General features: G+C 39.5%; 1 protein-coding gene across 1 annotated transcript; it reads left to right on the top strand.

Annotated features, from left to right (window-relative positions):
- The first annotated feature begins 1255 nt into the window (after nt 1–1255).
- Nucleotides 1256–19824, top strand: LOC123827695 (nuclear autoantigen Sp-100-like). Its single transcript, XM_045852137.1, has 6 exons — nt 1256–1439; nt 11003–11153; nt 12242–12410; nt 14095–14178; nt 14866–14928; nt 19739–19824. The coding sequence occupies exons 1-6, from the start codon at nt 1405–1407 to the stop codon at nt 19813–19815; spliced, it is 579 nt and encodes a 192-aa protein (XP_045708093.1). The 5' UTR covers nt 1256–1404; the 3' UTR covers nt 19816–19824.
- Nucleotides 19825–20455: the final 631 nt, after the last annotated feature.

The following is a 20455-nucleotide window of genomic DNA, read 5'->3' as shown; positions in this document are numbered from 1 at the left end:
CTCTCCTGCTTTCTAGGTTCCGGGCACCGTAGCTGGGGGCAACTTCCCAGAGAACAGGAACTGTCCCCATTGTCATTGGTCCTTGCTGCATGGAAAATGTCCCAGGCACTCCCTTCTGTCCTTCACATCAGGCCAGCAGGACTGTTAGGGTCAACCTGCTTCTGAAGGTGGTCTCGTCCAGGTCTTCCCCCAGGTGGGTCTGAGGTTGCTTTCTGCATCAAAAAGTTTTGCTTTCTGCACAGAGGCCTCCTGATCCCACAGAAACCACTGCTGTTGGCAGAACGGGGTGCCTGCTCAGCTTTCTCTGGTCTCACAGGATTGTCTCCTTCCCTTTGGCCAGGGCCGCCCCAGTGTGGGAGTGTCTACCCAGGAGACTGGCCCTGGTGGACCTCCCACCCAGCCAACTGCTATCCACCGCTCATTCATGTGGTGATCTTGGTGACTCTCAGCAGACTCAGGGAAAACAGGCACATGTCTGCCCATATCCAGCACAGTGGGGCCCTAGTCGGCCTGCTGCTGAGGGACAGAGGAGAGAGGTGGGGGTCCCTGGAACAGGCTGGTATTGTCTATATGAGACCGTGCCTGGATCTCCCAAACCATGGAGGCAAGGAGCAGAGGACAGCTGTGCCCAGCAGAGGCTCAGCTTACAAATTTTCCACCCCCAAACGGAGGGTGACAGGGCTGGAGAGACAGACCCCGCCCCCATGTTTGCAGCATCCAGGACTCAGTGAGACCCTGTACCCTGGGAAAGAAACGTCCTCATCAGGGTACGGAATCTGTCCAGATTCATATTCACTCCTTGTAGGGAAAGAAGGACCATGTGTGGAGAGAGGGTACAACCTTTCCCTGTGTCTTAAATTTAATTGGACTGGAACTCATAGTCCAGCCAGGGGGAGTCAGACTCAGGGAACAAACATGGAAACCATCGCCCTGAGAATGGGGCTTCTCCAGCCCTGTGTCTGAACACGGACACCTAACTCTGTTCCTCTGCACCCTCTCAGAAAACCAGGGCCGTGAGCACAGTGGGGTTTGCTCATGTTTTTTTTTTCCCTCCAAAAAGGGGACTGCTGAAGGCTGGCCCTGCTCATTGCTGGAGGTCCCCAGCCCCTGGCACTCCAGGTCTTGAATGTCCCTCCTTGTCCTCCATTCCTGCTGCCACATGTCCTGATGGCTGAGAACCACTGTGGGGCTGCAGGAGGAGGGAAATGTGGCTAACAACACTGGGAAAGTTACTTTCACTTCTGTTTTCTGCATTAGGGTGGAGCCCTTTCGGGGTGAGTCTGTTACAGACTTCCCGCTCAGGGCTCGGTGGGCTGAAACGAGGCTGAAAGGAGGCCGAAACGAGGCTGAAACGAGGCCGGGGACACCGGAGGGATCAGAGGTCTTGGCAGGGCCCAGAGTAGGATGATGGCCAGTTCGAGCAGTGACCTCAGGAGAAGGTCAGTAAATGCCTTCCTTCTTTTAACTTCCTCTCTAGCTGTGCTCCTGCTTCACTGTCTGTCATTAGACACTGAACTAACCCTTGACCTTAGCCCTGCTTTACACGTACACTCACGTGCAGTGTAGTGGAATGCAGGAATGTGTGATAAGGAAATTGGATCTTTAAACAGCAGAGGGACAGCCGCTGGTGTGAGCGCAGCGGCCGCAGCCCACAGGACGCTGGTGGTACACCTACTGCTCCACTGATGGCCCCTCTGCACTCAGCTGTTCTTTCTGACTTTGAGAAAAGGATTTGTTATTGTCTCATGGCCTCTGAACTCTCTCATTTCCCTCTGGCCCCTCCACCTTCACCTAGGTTGTTTCAAAGAGGGCCCTTAAGAAAATATAAAATTCAGATTAAACATCTGACTTTGGGGGCCTTGGTCTCCTAACTGACCTGGGGACGGGTCAGCACCGGGCCTATTCCCACCTCTGGCTGGGGGTCTGGGTCTCCTCCAGGGGCCTTGATGAGGAAGTCAAAGGAAGAGGAAGGACCAAGACGCCAAAGCCCAGTGCAGGCTGCTGCTCTCATTTCTACTGTGATTTTCTGCTCTGGGTGGGTTCTACCTCTGACAAGGAAAAGGCTAGAAACCCCACCTTTTTCTTTAGTAAGGAGTCATAAATTACATTACTTGATATGTCTAATTGTTTGTTCTTTGAATCCAAAAGAAATACATTATACTTTCTTTGTCATGAAATTTCAAATGACACGGATGGACACAGAGGGAAGCAGTCCTGTTCACCACCCACGCCGTGGGGCTTCCATTCTTGGGCCTGCTGAGTGTTGTGGGCACGGCCTTCTGTGTGCATTTACTTTTGTACATTATGTGCATTATGTACTTTTATGTGTCTATACATTTACATGAAAACAGGTAAAGCGTGTTTCTGTGTAAATGAAAACATGACTGGTTTACCTAAATGCATAATTTCTGTCTTGTTTTTTGACTGAGATTATATTGTATACACCATTCTGGATTTTACATTTGTTAAATTTCAATATTAAAATTATTAGAGGTTTTTTACATTAATAAACATAGGATCTACCCCATTCTTATTAAAAGGTGCACACTGCTCCATGGAGTTGTTTTCCATAATTGTTAAATTATGTTCCGTTTAATCCATGTATGTTGTTTTTGATGGTTCACTGTTACTAACAAACTGTGATAATAACAATTACATATTTCTTTATGTTTTTGCATGTATACAAGTATTTGTCTCGTGTCAGAAAACAAAAGGTAGAATTGTTCAGGCAAAGGGTACTAATATTCACTTGTTCATAGATCCTACCAAATTGCCTTCCTCATGGCTGAACCACTGTATTCTCCCGCCACTGGCTGATGAGTCATCTCTTCACCCCCAGACTTCACAAAGGAGCTGGATAAAGGCATACAGACTGTTAATGTGCATTCTCTGATTGCATGGGAGGTTGAACAGGTTTTCAAGTCTATTGGCCTTAAATTGCCTCTTCTATGAACTGTTGGTTTATTTTTGGTCAATGTAATAAATTGAGGTGATTGTTCTTCCTTTGATGACAAGGGAGAGTTTGCTACATACTCTGAACTTGTCAGTATGCTTCCTTGTCTTTTAGCTTTTTTATGGCAACTTCTATCTTGTTAAAGCTTTCAGATTTAGAGTAAAAACTTACAGTATTGATTTTATAAGATAGATGCACCCTGTTTATCACAAATAAATAAAAGCAATGCTGAAAGATATTGGTGAATTCCATGCACACTGTCTTTAACCAGAGTTCTTGTGTTCGTGAGAAGACAGATTCAATTCTTCCTTTACTTCAGGGGAAGTTGCTTCTCTATTATCTACAAAATGCATATTTGTTTAATTTGGGGGTAAAACTCCTCTTCTCTGCATGTAACTTTAGCCTTCACAGCTTTATTTCTCCCTCATAAATCATCTTTTTGCTTCCTGTTCATAACAGTTGTCTCAAATTTTCTCCTATGACAACTACTTAAGTTTTAGTAGTTCTTTTGGGTTTTTTTATTACTAATTTTTTGGAATGCTGAGTCTGTGAGTTTCCCCATCTCCCAGAGGTAACCCTCTGTCTGTGTAAAGGCCAGGTAATCAGCCTCCAGGTGTGGCCAGAGCTGAGCTCTGCTTTCCTGGGAGGAAGTGACTTCCCAGCTTTCTGCTCGATGTTCTCTGGACCTCATCATCATGGTCATGGCCAGCTCCAAATGGTGAGCCTTTGGGTAATTCCTCTCTACTTTTCAGGGACATTTGACATGGCTTCTTTCGCTTTTTGCCCTGGAAAACTAGACCGTGTATCCGAAGGGGGAATCTGACTGTGTGTTGGGACCCTCACTCCAGCCCTGCCTGACCCTCGCAAGCTCACCTGTCCTCCTTGCTCCCAGCAGAACTCCTTGCCCTTGACCAAGCCTAGGTTCTCATTCTCTGCTCTGGGACTACTTTTTTTTTTTTTCATATTTTGTATGGTGTTTTTCGAAGCACAAAATATTTACTATTTTTTACTAATTTATCAGTTTTTTTCTTTATGGATGAAACTTTTGGTTTCATAGCTACCTTTTAGTCTTCTATAACCCAAAGTCACAAAGGTTTTTCAAAAAGTGATGTCATTGTCCCTTTTACACAGCACCAGCATTTTGCAATTTCTGCTCATACCAGCAGTGAATGTCTGCTTCTCTGAGTCTTCTCCCACGCTGCATTGTCACTTGTGAAACCGTGTTTGCCAATCCAGTGGGTGAGAAATGGTTTCTCATTGATATTTTACTTTATATGTATTTGTATGTTTATTGGACATTTTATTTCATTTTCTCTAAATGACTGTTCAGATGCATTTTCTTTGGCATTGTATGTCATATTTTGTCAATAGGCTGGAGTCTTTCTCTATCAGATATAATAACCCTTAGACCTGTGTACTGGAAACATATTTTTACATTCTTTTACTATCTCACTGAATTGTTAACATTAAATCAATTAAATCTTCTACTTAGTCTGCTTGACTCAGATATTTTTTCTGTCTTATATATTTTTAAATTACCTTATCCACTTTCAATATGATTACAAAATGCAGGTGCACTACACTTTTACAAGAATTTCAGGAAGATTGACACTTTAAAATTGTTATGTTTTCCTAAATAAAAGCACCTTCCACCTCCCCATTTATTTAGAGCTTGATAATTTTCTTCAATAAGACATTATAGTTTCTTTCATATAGTTCATAACTTTCAGATGTTTATAAATATATGAATGTGTATTGACTATTGTGTTTGAAGTAATATTTTCTTTCTTTTCAACATATGTTGTTGCAAATAAGATCTGTTCATTTTATGTACGTTTTTAAAAAATTCATGCCTCTTGGAAAATTCATTTTCTAGTTCTTAGGGAATTTATTTAGGTCTCTATCATTTCTGTATATGTAATCATACATCATATAATATTGTATCTTTTTTTTAGTATTTATGCCAATGAATTTTTTTCTTATCCTATTGCATTAGCTAAAACACACATGTGAGCAAATTGTGGTAATGGTAGGCATCATTGAATGGCCTCATCACTTCAATGTTTACTGTAGTATTTGCTGTTTTTTGAGAGTTTGTACTGTGTCAGCTTTCGACTCTTTCATATAGTTTTTCTAAAAATACCAGCGTGGAGTCTCCACATTTTAAAAAGTATATATAATAATTTATGAATATAACTATATACATTCACTGCTTTTGTTTATTGTTGCAATAAATTTCATAAAAGGTTTCCTGATATGCAACAGGCTTTGCTCAATCTCATTCCACTGTCTTCCTGTATTTTTTTTTCCAAAACAACCTCTAACAGAAAGATCTGTTTCCCCTTTTACCCAGTAGAGGGCTTTTTGTTTTCTGTCATACAATTTGGGGGCATTGTTATTATTTTCACATGCAGCATGTTTAGCTTTTACCAATTAAAATTTTCTGAAGCTTCTTTTGTAATGAAGATCATGATGTGTTGACATTCCTTTCAAAATACTGAAAATAAATTGTAGTTCCCTGTTTTCAGCATGCATGGTTAAGTAATGTGTCTTTCTAACAAATATCTCCAGATCCTGTATGATAATTTTTGCCTGTGCAAAAAGTCAAAACCTAGAAGTAAAAGTTTTTTTTAATATTTATAAAAGATTTGTTCCTTTACTTGTGTTTTGAATTGTTCTATCCCATCAGCACGAGCATCATTTGTTGGTGCTGTTTTGTTCATGTTTACATACCATAGCTTTTCTATCTGTGATTTTAACAACTTTTATGGCACTTTGTCTTCCTTGGGTCTCTTGCTGGATTCTATTTTTGATCCTGTGCTGTCCGATATCACCATTGTTTCATCTACATCAAGGATTTTGCATACTATAATTTTCGTACTTTTTCCTGTTTCCACTTTTAAACTCCTTATTGTTTTCCTTGTTCCTTTTTTGTCTAAAACTGCAGGCTATGTTTTCTATTTATTGTACTTCTTCCTGTCTTAAGTGACATTAAAAAGCTTAATTTTAATTAATCAGGGTTATTTTCAATTTTTAATTTATTTTTAATCTATATTTTTGTAGTATTGAATTTGAAACCATATTGTTCCAGTCTTTGAAATTTTTTTAAAAAATCATACCAAGCAAAAAGGAAAAAGGACTCATGGACAACAGTGTGGGGAACTAGGGCAGCAGGTTGAAAGGGGGATGGGGGTAATGAAAAAATTCAATGAAAAATGATTGTGAAATATAAAAACAAGTCATTTAACTAATTTCCCTTTACCACTCAGCTCTGAACTTTAAGTTGTTAATATACTTTGCAGACTTACATTGATAAAGTTATTATTTTGCAAAATAAAAATCTTCTCTTTCTAGAATAATGTTTTGAATACAGATTCTTTACACATTTAGTTGAATACCAACTTAGGTTTTGCATTATTGAAACTATTGTTAATGGTATTGTTTTATTTAATTTTGAATCTAATTTTTCAATGCTGGCATGTATAAAAGCCATTATCATTTTTACATTATTTTGTACCCAGTGTCCTTGCTATACTTATTTCTTAGTTACAGGAGATTTTTTGGAGGAATGTTTAGGATTTTCTGCATAGGAAGTTATGTCATCTGCGAAGACAGTTTTATTTCTTCCAAACTCTATAGTTTTAATTTCCTTTTCATTTTCCAGTATGCATTCCAGTACAATATTGACTAGGACTTGTAAAAGGGAACATCTTTCCTTTTCCTGATCTTAGGGGGAAAGGGTGCAGGTTCTCAACAGTAAGCCTCATGTCTGCTACAGGATTCTTATGGATGTTTCTTCTCCAGTTGTGGAAGTTCCTTTTTGTATCCAGGTTGCTAGGGGATTTTACATGAACGGAAGTAAACTTTGTCAAGTGAACTTTCTGCATCAGTTGACATGATCACTCCATTTTCTTCTTCAGCCTCTTGATATAGTGGGTTACACTGAGTGATTTGGAATATTGAACCAGCCTTGTATATCTGGGGTAAATTCCAGTTGGTCATGGGGATAATTTTTTTATACATTGTAATATGCAATTTGCTGATGTTTTGGTAAAGATTTTTGTATTGCTATTCATGTGAGTTATAGGTTTGTAGTCCGTCTTTCTCTGCTTTTGGTGTTGCAGTATACTGGACTCATGGGATGAGTTAAAACTTTTCCCTCTGCTTCTATTTTCTGGACAAGGCTTTGGAGAACTATATCATTTCTTAGTTTAATGTTCAGCAAAATTCGCCAGTGAAATTATCTGAGCCTGATACTTTTTTTCAGTGTTAATTACTCCTTCACTTTAAAAAAAAACAAATATAAGACTAGTCAAATGATCTATTTCTTCTTGTACAAGTTTTGGTAGTTTGTATCTTTCAAGGACTTGGCCCATTTTATTGAAATTACCAAAATGGTACTCAGAGATTTGTCACAGTAGGTTTTGAAAGTGCTTTCATTGTCCTTGGGATCAGTTGGTGATGATCCTGCTTAAACTTCTAATATTGGTATTTTGTGTCTTTTATCTGTTTTTCTTATTAGCCTGTGTTAAAGTTTATCAATTTGATTAATCTTTACCAAGAACTGGATTTAGGTGTTGTGGTTCTTCCTATTTTTTCTATTTCCACTTTCACTGATTCCTATCTTATTAAATATTTATTTTATCCTATTTCTTCCATTTTAGGTTTATATTCTTTTGTAACATATGTATTTAACAGAATCTATTTCCCACTAATTACTGCTATTTCTGCATCACCAATTTTTGATAAATTATATGTTCAATTGTGTTTAATTTAAACAATTTTAAAATTTCTCTTGAGACTTACTTTTGCCCATGTTATTTAGAAGTATATTTTTGATCTGCAAATAGTTGAGGAGTTTCTATTTATTTCTGTGTAATGAATTTCTCATTTAATTTCTTTGTTGTCTGAGTGTATATTCTGTGATTTCTATTCTTCTGTACTTGTTAAAGTGGGCTTTAAGGCCCCAAATGTGGTCTGTCTTGATGTAGGTGAGTTTCCCTGTAATCATGTGGTCTGTGTGTACACAGTGTTATGAGTCAGACTATTCTGTAAATGCCAGACAGACTAATTTCATTAACAGTGTTACTCAGATCAAATGTATTTTTATTAAATCTTTGCTTGCTAGGCCTATAAATTACTAAAAGAGGGTTTGAAAGCATCAAACTCTAATAGTAGACTTATTTATTTCTACTTGTGGTTCTTTCCATTGTTACCTTCTATAATCTGATGGTGTGTGTTTAGGTAAATGCATGTTAAGGGTTGTTAAGTCTTGGAAAACAGACCCCTGTTTCATGTGTAATGCCCTCTTGCACCTTCATACCTTCTCTCATTCTGAATCATCTTTGTCTGGAAATAACATAGCTACTCCATCTCTCTCTTGGTTAGTATTAGCATGACCTCTCTTTCTCCATTCTTAACATGAGCTTTATATTTAAAGGTTTATTTTGTTAAGACAAATAGGTTTTAATTTTGTTACGACATAGAGGTTTTTTATTTTTGCAGTCACTTTGATAATCTCTGGGGTTTTTCTTATTTTTTATTGCTGACACTATTACAGATGGACCTATGTGTCCCCCTTGGCCTACCTCCACCAACCCCTGCCTCCCCTTCCCTCTGGCCTTCACCCCACTGTTGTCTGTGTCTGTGGGTTGTGCTTGTATGTTCTTTGCCTGATCCCTTCACTTCTTTCATATGTAATCTCTGTTTTTTAATTGGAATATTAAGACCAATCACATTGAAATAATTACTAATAAATTGAGTTAATATCTATCATGTTTGTAACAGTTCTCTATTCCATCTCACTTTTATACAAATGTAATTTTTTCTTGTTTAAATTCCCATCTCCCCACCTCCTCTCCTTTGACAAACATTAGCTTATTCTCTGGATGTATGAGTCTGTTTCTGCTTCGTTTTGCTTTGTTTATTCATTTGTTTTTTGAGGTTCTCTACTCACATAAATGATATCATACGGTATCTGTTTTTCCCTATCTGACTTAATTCACTTAGTATAATACCCTCCAGGTCCATCCATGTTTTTGCAAATGGCAAAATTTCATACTTTCGTATTGGTGAATAATATTCTAGTGTGTGTGTGTGTGTGTTTATAAAACATCTTTATCCATTTCTTTATTGATAGATGTCTAGATTGCTTCCATATCTCAGCTGTTACTAGAAATGCTGCAATGAACATAAGAGTACACATATCTTTATGAATTAGTGTTGTTTTCTTCAGATAACTGTCCAGAAGTGGAATTGCCAGATTATATGGCAGCTCTGTTTTTACTTGTATGACGAGGAATCTCCATACTGTTTTCCATAGTCACTGCACCTATTTACAGTTCCACAAACAAAGTACAAGAGTTCCCTTTTCTCTGCATCCTGTAGGCACTTGTTATCTGTTGATTTATTGATGATAGCCATTCTAAGGAGTGTGAGGTAATATCTCATTGTGCTTTGAATGTACATCTCCCTGGTAACTAGTGATGTTGAGCCTCTTTTCATATATCTGTTGGCCATTTGCATGTCCTCTTTGGAGAAGTGTCTGTTCAGGTCCTCTGTCCATTTTTCTATGGAATTTTTGTATCTTTTGTGTTGACTTGTATGACTTGTTTTTATACTTTAAATGTTAATCCTCTATTAAATGTGTGAAAATTAGCAAATATCAGTAGCTTGTCTTTTCATTTTGGTAATGGTATGCTGTGCTGTGCAAAACCTTTTTAGTGTAATGTAATCCCATTTATTTATTTTTTCTTTTTTTATTTTTCTCAAAAAGATACATCCAGAAAGACATTTCTAAGAGTGATGTCAAAGGGCTTACTGCATATGTTTTCTTCCAAAAGTTTTAAGGTTTCAAGTCTAACAGTTAAGTCTTTAATTTATTCTGAGTTTATTTTTGTCTGTGGTATAAGAAAGTGGTCAAATTTCAATTTTTATACATGTAACTGTTGAGTTTTGTCAACACCACTTATTGAAGAAACTATCTTTACCCCATTGTATACCTTTGTCTTACATTAATTAGCCATATATGTGAGGATTTATTTCTGGGCTATCTATTGTAGTCCATTGATCTATATATCCGTTTGTTTTTGCCAATACTATACTGTTTTGATTATTACAGTTGTATAGTGTAGTTTTATGTCAGGGAGTGTGATACTTCCCACTTTGTTTCTTCTTGAGATTTTTTTGGCTATTTGGGGTCTTTTCTGGTTCCATAAAAAGAATTAGAATTAATTCTAATTTCTAGAAGAATGTATTTCAACAGGGATTGTACTGAGTATATATATTACTTGAGGTAGTAAGGACATTTTAACAATATTAATCCTTCCAAATCATGAATATGGTACACTATATTTTTCCATTTATTTGTAACTTCTTCAATTTCTTTTCACAAGTTTTATTCTGTTCAGAGTAAAAGTATTTCACCTCTTTGGTTAAATTTATTCCTAGATATTTTAGATGTTTTGATGCAATTGTAAATGGGATTGTTTTCTTAATTTCTTCTTCTTATTGTTTCTTATTGATGTATAGAAACATGACAGATTTTTTGTGTATTGATTCTGTACTCTGCAACTTTACTAATATCATTTATTAGTTCTAATAGTTTTGGGTAGAGGTTTTAGGGTTTTCTATTGTAATATCATGTCATCTGCTAAGAAGTAGAGTTTTACTTCTTCCTTTCCAAATTATAATGACATTTATTTCTTTGTCTTGTCTCATTGTTGTGGCTAGAACTGCCAATATTATGTTGAATAGAAGGTTTTAATAAAAAATATTTCAAATATGTTTAGGAGGAGACATGTGTACAATGACTTCAATTGGGACAGTCTGGACATTTTCTATAATACGCATGTCTTTGGGATCCTCCATGCTTCTTCTATTATATCTTTGTTGATTGCACCACTTCCATTTATTCTGGTCTCTACTCAGAAATCCTTATTTAATTCATGTGATTCTTCACATTCTGTCCTTCATATATAAAACATTGCACTCTGCACAAGCACTTAAAAGGCTTGATGACCATTTTATCATGGTATCCTTTCTCCCTAGGATGTCCCCAGAAGACTACAAACTTGCGTGTGAGATTGCAGTCAAACGCTTCAAAGAACGTAAGGTTGAGATTTCAGATGCAATAAAAACACCATTTCCTTTCCTTGAGACACTTCGTGACAATAAATTGATCACCAATAAAATATATGAAGTAAGTGAAGTTTATTATGTCACAATCTGGTAAACCAGCCCCACATTAGTTGTTTTGGTAGTTTGGAATCAAATGTCAGGGCACAAATAGACAAGTGAGGGGTCTCCTGTAAGTGGGGGCTTTCTCAAGTACTGCTCTAAGTGTTCCTATAAAGTGAAAAGGAGAAGCTGGCATCATTGGAGGCAGTCATGCTTCTGACTGAAGGAACGGGACTTTTTGGTGCCCCCTAGAGTTGAGGTGAGTAACAATGGAGATAGGCTGGATCTGAAGGTTATGGGCCCTATAGGTGTACAGTATAATGCTTGTAGGTGTTAGATGTACAATACAGCATAAACTAGAGATTAAATGTATTTTTAATGAATGGATGAATAACTTTAATCAACTGATTTAATAAAATAATTTACACGCACTTTCTTCCAGTGAACATCAATTTAAATGCTTAGGTCTGAGAACATTAAAACCCACAGAAAATGAATGCATTGTTAGGACAAATTTCTAACTATTTACATGCTATTCTCCCTCCAACAGCTTTCAATTTTCTTTTCCTTTGTTATTTCTGGAATCTTGAAAATTAGATAATTCTAGCAAAAGACATAAGTGGAGATACAAAATTCGAATCTTCTCTTTCCCTATGAATAGGCTACTTTACAGCAAAGCTCACAAGAAGGGAAAAATGATCACCTGGCTTCCTTGAACTTTGCCAGGCCAAGTTGGTCCTAGGGAAGGGACAATTGTTTTTCATTCAATAGAACATCAGCCTATCACCCGCTCAGTCAATTCCTAAAATATTTTGCCAGGTTCTGAAAGGGCTACATATCATTTAACTTTGAACCAATTTTCGTTCTGCATATTGCTCCTCCTTCCATATAATATAAATGGGAATGACGAGATCAAATGCACAAATACATAGTTTTAAGGAAAAAAGATTTACTTATTTGTAGCTATACTAATATGGGGAAATTTTAAAACTGTACATGAGAAGATACCTATGTAGGAGAATTGTAATACATTAAAATGAAATCACTTTCTAGGGCACTTCTGTAACTTAAAATTCTGTATTCATATTTCTCTGTTTACTACTTTTTAAGGAGTCTAAAGCATCTTGTGAAAACCAGTCAGCTGTACCGAAAGTGGTGTATGCAGTCCTCAATAAAATGAAGGAGAAATGTCACCTGCCACTTCTGGAAATCTTGTTCAGCGAGTTCATGATGAAGAGCTACCCTGATTTGAATGGCATTTGTAAAGGCTTCAAAGATGGTAATGAGGCTTATAGCCTACTTTTCAATGTCTGTGGCAAATTTTTTGACAAATATATTTTGAGCATGTGTCACACATGATGCTGGTCCGAGGTGACATAGCAATTAAGAATACAGACATCATGAGCCTTCTCGAAGCTTTTGCTATAGTGACTACAGTATAAAATACACCTGGAGGTCTGCCTAACTAAGCATTGAAACTCACACAACAATTAGAGTCACAGTCATGTCAGATTTACTTCCAAGAACAAATGACAAGAACCACTGCATCTGAGTAAGGCACCATCAGTTGCTGCTCTATTTCATGTGTCCAAATAGCAGACCATCAAGTACCCTACTATCTGCCTCAGCTGACAGCTCAGCAGTGGGTGCAGAATCCACCTGGCTTAGCAGCACCAAGACCAGGGGAGTCAATGTCTCATGTAACAACTCTGTAGTCATTGCTTTCAGGGACCCCATTAGAGACAACTGAGTTATAAGTGTCACCACATGAGAAGCTCATAGTTGACGTGGAGTCCTTCTGAGTCCAGTTATGGGTCATTTTTCACCCTAAACCCAGTGTTGACCTCGTAATACCAAAAAGAGAGACCACCTTCATCAGGTGCTCAGAGTAATGAGCAAGAAAATTAACCCAGGTCAAATTGGCCCTTAAAGATGATGGCTGAATTAGCTCTTTCTCCACCAGGGGCAAGACAAACATTAATCGAATAATCTCAAAATCAATTTCTCTGCCAGAAACTGTGTTTGGTACCACATAAAAGTGATTGATTCAACACTTTTTCCTGAGAATCATAATGTATAATTTTTAACTGTAGTCTGAATTTGCTGTTTAAACTGTTTGGGCAATAATTTTAGCATGATTGTCACTCATTATAATTTCTTCTTCCTATAATTTTTGTTTTGACCTGCCAAAAAAATTTTATTTCAACACAGTTTCGTATCCAGCAAGATCTCCAAATAACAATGGAGAATCCACAGAAAAAAGAATTATATGAACTGAGTAGTGCAGATGCTCTTGGAAAAGCACTTGGCTGGTGCACTGGTCTCACCTTTTTGGCAGCCTCCCAGGCACTGATACAGACCTCTTGAGATGTCTTCCAGGGCCACAATATCCTCTCCCTCCTGGCAGCTTCAGAGAGTCTCCTGGGATCTGGGTCCCTGGAGGTCTTTCTAGTTCTTTCTGTGTCCTCTGCTGTCTCTTTGGGAGATGCTCATCCTCCTGACCCAGTAAACTCCACCCTTCACTTGACCACCTATTTATTTCAAGTTTCTGTGCTTTCACTTTCATACATGCAGTCACTCACAGGACCTTTGTCCTTCTCCCAAGGAAATTCTTGTCTTCTCTTTACCGTTTGAAGAGGTCAGAAAACACACTTCACCTCCACTTTTTATTTGGCACATGCTTTTCCAACCATCTGTAATTTTTTTTACATGAGTAACAAACTCATGGTGTTTTCAACGACTTTTTCATCCTGATATTCGAGTGACTCCTTTCTGTGTGGGTAACATAAGGGTGCCCTTATTGGGGATTCTCTTTTCTGTACCAGGGATGGTGTGGAACTTGACCATGAGGACTGGGACTCACTGAGTTCTGAGTGACCAGAGGCTGAAAATTCCTAAACATGCCCACTTGATGTCCCTGCACTCTGATGGAGATCTCTAACTTCTTTTCTCTCTCTCTTCAGTGATCGAAAACAAAATTTTAAATCAGGCAAGTACTGGAGGTGAGAGTGCAGAGAACCGTAATACTCAACTGAACATTGAACAAGGTGATTACAAATAGATAAAAACCGATTGTCTTCTGCTAAAATGTAAGGAGAACTGTGTTTAGTGCTCACTGCTGCCCTTGGGTAGAAGTATCACCATGTGCCCATTTGCAGAAAAAGTGACTGAAATCTGGAGAGACCATGTAGGCAGTTGGCTTGGAGTCAAATGAACAGGATGAACCCAGGCCTTCTGAACCCAAAGGCCATCCTCTAAACTCTATAAACTCCAAGATAAACTGAAGGCAAAGACAAACCCGTGAGTCAAGAATAGGGCAATATATTCAGAAAGGAAGATACAAAAGGAAGAATACCAAGAGGTACAGGAGTAAAGGGAAATCACTTGCTGAACCCTGGTGTTAAAGCCCACAAAGCAGAGTGAACAGACCTGCAGAGGGAGGGTCTGTGTGAAGCAGGCCGGGGGTCCAGTAAGACCACCAGTCTGGGGTAGCTCTAGAGACTAGAACAGGTTCCCTATGGCTGTGGCTGAAAAGACAAGCCATCACTAGTTACCAAGTGCCTCATGGATGACATAGTGAGATGGCCTGACTGAGACCAGGGGTGCAGGTCTGCGTTGATTCCTGGGGGAAGGGGTTGTCAAGTACTACACTGTAAAGATTAACATGGGACTGGAAGAGAATTGCACAGCTCACACTTCAATTTCTGAAATAAGTTTCTAAATTTTTCCTTCAGGAACTGGTGAAAACTCATATCCATTCCTGTCCTGGCTCTCCCTGGACAAGTCCAATTACACAGGTCTGTTCCTTCTGGCTATTCTGTGATGCTTTGCTGCTCCTGTCCCTTTCTGCAATAGGCTGTGGTGGGAGGGCTGCTTCTTTTTAGTATGGAGTGCCCAGAATTGTCCATCTTGTCATGTGCAATGTCTCCAAAGATTTAGATAACAGAGTCTTCATACACTGAGTTGCCTGGGAGGGTTGGTCCTCTCCTTCTCACATGTGCTTTCTGCCAACTGTTGACAGCTCTGGGACCTATTGTCCATGTGCCTGGCTTCATGGCCTCTGCATCTGTCTTGCTTGAAATAGGCTGTGGCCTCAGCTGATGATTTTCCATCCTGAGGTGGCCTGTCCTGCAGGAGACAGCTTAGCAGTGATGACTGTGTTCCCTGGGGGAGAGTCCCTCACCTGCTGAATCCTTTACACAGCCCCATGTGCCTCCCGTGCAAACCCTCTCCCATCATCCCCAGCACAGTGGGCCAGACGCTGGTCAGAAATACCAGAGGGGCCTCTGAACAAACACTTGAAACTTTAACAACCAATAACCACTGTTTACAACTCTTAACATTTCCTTAGTCTATAACATACTTACTAAAGTTGTTAAAATATTTAAAATAAGATTAATTAAAGACATGAATCCTGAAAAGTTAATTTTTTGTCAGTCACCATATCACGAATAGTAACACAGGCAATATTTTATGTCAAACAGTTACAATGATGGTATGTCATCTGAGTTTTTCAGAAGACAAAGAATCTGCTTGGAGACTTGGGCTATTTGTGGGAGTTCAGGCACTGAGACTAGGGATTAAACTCTGCCATAGGGCAGTGTCAGAGCAGGAGGTCTGGTGACTCACAGCTGGCTCCAATTCTGCCCTGAGACCTTGGGAAGTGACTTCCCCTCTTTGTCCCGCAGTTTCATCACTTATGAAATGGAGGTGATAATAGTACCTCCCTCACAGGGTGACAAGTTGTATCATGTAAAGAATTCACAGACTTGCATTGTTACAGAAAAGATGACTCAGATGGCCTGGGAGTTTACAAAGTGGAGTTTGTTCACGCATGTGGACCCAGAGGAGATAAAATTCCAAATTCTGGGCATTGAGCTTAGCTGGAGTTTCCTTATAAGCTTGTTACACAGGCAGAAGGAGGGGGGAAAGGACTGCATCTGCTAAAAGCGGGGATTAGCGTACGACCTTGACATGACTGCTTATCTGGGAAAGACTGCTGTCTGGGAATGGCTGCTGGTCAGCTCCTGCCTAAGAATGGCTACTGCTCAGCTATGTCCTGTCACAGCATGAGTCTTCATCAGCGTTCTAAAGATTTTTTAATGTTACTATGTTTATGATCATTATTATTAGTATTGAGCCAGAGTCTAAACTGTTATGTACCACAGTAAACTGTGGGGTTTTCTTTTCTCACGTATGTCCATGTGGATTTAATGATCCCTCAGGTTATGGAGTAGTGATCAAAACAGTACCAACCTCAGGCCCAAGAAAATAAATAGACAACCACAGGTTCACCATCCTTATATCACACTGGTATATAATAAATTTATGTCCTTATTCCCTGACTCTTCTTTGCAAATAAGTGACACGGAGGAGACTCAGGGAACTTCCTGCACCATGGAAAGCATAATTCTGTAGCTCATGTGGGATGTGTTATTTATAAAGGACATTATAAATTAGCATTTTTATAAAATAAAAACACAGAGTGATTTATTTCATTTTATTTTTTTAACATTTTATTTATTTATTTTTAGAGAGGGAAGGGAGGGAGATAGAAAGAAAGAAACATCAATGTGCGGTTGCTGGGGGTCATGGCCTCCAACCCAGGCATGTACCCTGATTGGAAATCGAACCTGCGACACTTTGGTTCGCAGCCCGCACTCAATCCACTGAGCTACGCCATCCAGGGCTCAGAGTGACTTTTTAAAAACACTCTGATACTCTTAGAAAATTACATTTAGTGAAAGAGTTAACACTTAACAGGCATCCAACATTCATCAGAGTGTATTCTTAGCAGTTCATCTACCAGTGTACTGGTGGGAACAGGAAGGATTGGGAGGAAGGAATTGTGACTAGTAATGAGCAGAGAAGGAATTTAATGTGCAGATGGGGTGTTGGGTGGAACCATGACATTATGACCCAAATAATGTGCAACAAACCACCAGTAAATACACCCAAGAGTCTGACCTAGCAGGACGGGTTGACTGTGACATGCACAGGCAAGGATAACACTGTGCCTGATGCCACCCCCACCCCAAGAGGAGGCTCCAAGGAATGTGTATGTAACATAAAACATGTACCAGGGCCCATGTCCTATGTTAACGTTGTGGGAATTAAATTTTAAATCATCTTTACATAAAGTACTTTGTTTAGGAAAAGAGCAGTAGATGAAATAATTGAAGTTGTACTGATAAAATATTTTCCATCCATACAGTATTGAGGTTGGAGGGAACACAGTGGGATGGGTCAGTGGAATCAGTAATGAGTGAGGGAGGTTCAGTGTGGGGAAGAGGGTGTGCTGGTCCTGGGTAGTTTATCCAGGACCTTATTGTTTCTTCCTTCAATGTGCCCTTTGTCTCTGGCCACAGACCCATGCAGACTTGCTTGACAGCTCACTTGCTTCTGCTTCTTGCTGGGTTCTTAACCTGATCACCCTAGCAAGAGATTGGAGAGTGGGAGCAAGGGAGAAGCTTGGTGTTTCCAATTCACTGTCTTGGGCAACAGTTCTGGCAGCAGCAGCAACTCTGATGACTCTGCCTTCCACCAGGCAGGCAAACATGATCTCCTTTCTAGCTCCCAGGCAGCCTTGGCACATGACCTCACTCTTGGTCCCTCCCATAGCTTCCTATTCATTATTTTTGGGTTGGAATTCTCAGCTCTTCTATTAGCTGTATGACTGATCATCTGGATTAAATTCCTTCTGCTCTAAAAGCTTAGAGAGGTTTCTATTTTCTGGTTGGACCCTGAGTGATAAAGAAAGCAAAGAAAATATCTATGAATCATACATGGTCTTAGTACAGCTCCACCTGACAATAGACTCTCAGAGTGCCTCTCTGGAACAGAAGACATAAATGTGCTAGATACAGGTACAATCAGTGACAACAATGCATTAGCAGCCCAACAAGGGATTGAAAAATATGCCCAAGGGTTTGAGCCAGTAGGTAAGACTGAGTGCCTGAGTATAATGAGTGTGGAGGGGAACAGGCAGGTGGAGGGACCCTACATTGTGGGTAAAGGCACAGGGAGACTGCAGTGATGACTGGAATGCTAGACAGGAAGAAATTACAAAGAAAGACAAAGTTGACAAAGATGAGGGCTCTACGAGTCAAAAAATAATGAAGAGAGAGAAAGAAAATAGGAGAAAGTAGGAAACATAGCTGAGAAAGGATAAACTAAAAAGTTGGGTGGCACCACAGGACCAGGTCTAAGGTGAGGGGGGAATACCCTGGGACACAAGTAAGGAGGAGCTCACCCTGAGGACCGCTTGTGTCTTGAGCACCTTCTATGCTTTACCCAAGACCCTGTTGCCCCTGGTAGGCAAGGACAAAAATGTAAAGAAATAGTATAAAGAGACAAAGATACAGAGGGAAATGAGTATCAATAATAAAAAATGGGGAGGGAGACACAAAGAAAACTGTATTGAAGTGAGTAAAGGACAATGAATGGAGAACTGGCAGAGAGAGGACCAAGCTTTGTCTGATAGGAGGAGACAGTCACCACAAAGAGGGCACAGTGGGCTGCTGTCCACAGTGCTCAAAGTGGCCCTGGAACCCTATCAGATGAAAATAGGCTTCTACTTTGAAAAGTAGAAACAAAAGTGAAAAAGTAAATAAATAAAACCCAGTGGCATTACAGGGAGAAAGTCTTAATTGTAGTGAGGGTGCTCACTTCCTTTGGGGAGACAAACAAAATTCTTCATTTTTGTAATTAGGTTCAGGAGCAGAGCTACCCCACCATGGAAACTGAATAAATTCTTTCTCTGTAGATCTTGTGGATATAATGAAGGAAAAGTCATTTTTTAATTCAGGAGATGAATGGGAAACCCAAGCAAAGATGGACTGTAACCAGGCATCTGATATAGTAGGCAAGGCTGACTGAAAGAATGTGTGATGTGAATCATGGTAGCAGGTCAGGGTATGGGACACGTCATATGGCCTATGGAGGTTGTCCTGGTGGCCTGAGTTAGCAGTAGGAAAGTGAGAGGATCAGTACCTTATGCAGTGAGTTCAACAGAAAAATGTCCCCTGTGATTGTATAAATGTCCCCTGTGAAAAGTATAAAAAACAGAAAAGGTAAATTTCAGTGTTGATGTCAGAGAGTATTCTATGTTCAAGGCAAATTATTCAGAGAGCCAAGATGTTCATGAAAGGAGATTAAAACAAACACAGGAAGAGAAGAGAATGTGTAAAGAGATACCATCACCAGAAACAAAAATAGTAAAAATAGGCCAAACCAAGAGGAAAGTGAAGAATTAAAGATAGGAATGAAAGAAAAGAGATAGAATGGGGATGGAAGTAATAGAGAGCAAAGGGAAGAGGTAGAATGAGGGTGGGGATCGGATGTAGAGTGAGGATGGAAGTAGGAGACGGGGTGACTGTGGGGTAAGCATTGCTGCAGAATGGGCACAGCTGTCCTCTGTGCCTGAATGTCACCACCTTCTGTGTAGGACCTGGAGCAACCTGCAGGCCACACATGTTGGGGCACAAACCTGGGGGAACCTCTTGACTTAGCTTCTAGGTCTTCCTTGTGCTCTTGTCATGAGGTTTCCTATCAGTGGGCTCCTTGGCACCTCCCTGAAAGTCTAAGGGGTTTTTGTTCTCTGTGCAGTGACGAGCAGTGCTGACTCTGCAGAATGTAGAAACAGAAAAAGAGCCTCCCAAAGGTTCCACCTCAGCACTGAATAAAAAACCAGGTGAGGAGGTGGGAGCTCAAGGCTTGGGCTGCAGGACCTGAATTAAGAGCAACTCTTTCCAGGGGCATGTGTTCTAGCTCATGCTGCACTATGGATCCAGTTTATCTTGGAATCTCATTCTCTGCATTTATTTCACTATTTTACTTAATCTCTTGGGAATGTGCAAGTTAATAAGAATTCATTATGTTTACATTTTTTGAAAATGGGGCCTATTAATTTATGGGTCCTATTAATCAACCTATGCATCTATCTATTGATTATATAGTAGAAATAAGCCAGCAAAGTAATGAATGTGTTTGAAAACTGAGTCTATGACTATAAAGCGCTGGTTGGATTTTTACAGTGGTTTCCATAGAGAAAAGAAAGCTAAGTATTTCTTTTACTGGAAGGTCATATTGTCATCAGGTCACAAGCTTTGAATAGTGTCAAGGGCCAATTCCTTCAGTTATCTAGTGTGAGCAGGAAACAGATAAGGAATTTTGAAACCCAAAGTATGGTTTTTGACAGAGCTCTTCAGCAGGTTAGGAACATATAGTGACTTTTCAAAGGACCTTTGCAAATAGTGTCTTACTTTTTCCTTTACAGCAACCCTGAGGGGTAAGCAGTATGGACAGTGTCAATTTTGTTTCTAG

Source organism: Phyllostomus hastatus, unplaced genomic scaffold (genome assembly GCF_019186645.2).
Source record: "Phyllostomus hastatus isolate PE091 unplaced genomic scaffold, TTU_PhHast_1.1 phas_contig_860, whole genome shotgun sequence".
Taxonomy (NCBI): domain Eukaryota; kingdom Metazoa; phylum Chordata; class Mammalia; order Chiroptera; family Phyllostomidae; genus Phyllostomus; species Phyllostomus hastatus.
Note: the sequence above shows the minus strand (reverse complement) of the source record. Positions and strands in the feature narration are given on the sequence as shown.

Excerpts from the sequence above, each read along its gene's own strand:
- LOC123827695 (XM_045852137.1), top strand. The coding sequence starts at position 1,405 with ATGATGGCCAGTTCGAGCAGTGACCTCAGGAGAAG. Across the intron at positions 11,154-12,241 it reads TCACCAATAAAATATATGAA|GAGTCTAAAGCATCTTGTGA; the intron begins GTAAGTGAAGTT and ends CTACTTTTTAAG. Across the intron at positions 14,179-14,865 it reads TCAACTGAACATTGAACAAG|GAACTGGTGAAAACTCATAT; the intron begins GTGATTACAAAT and ends TTTTTCCTTCAG.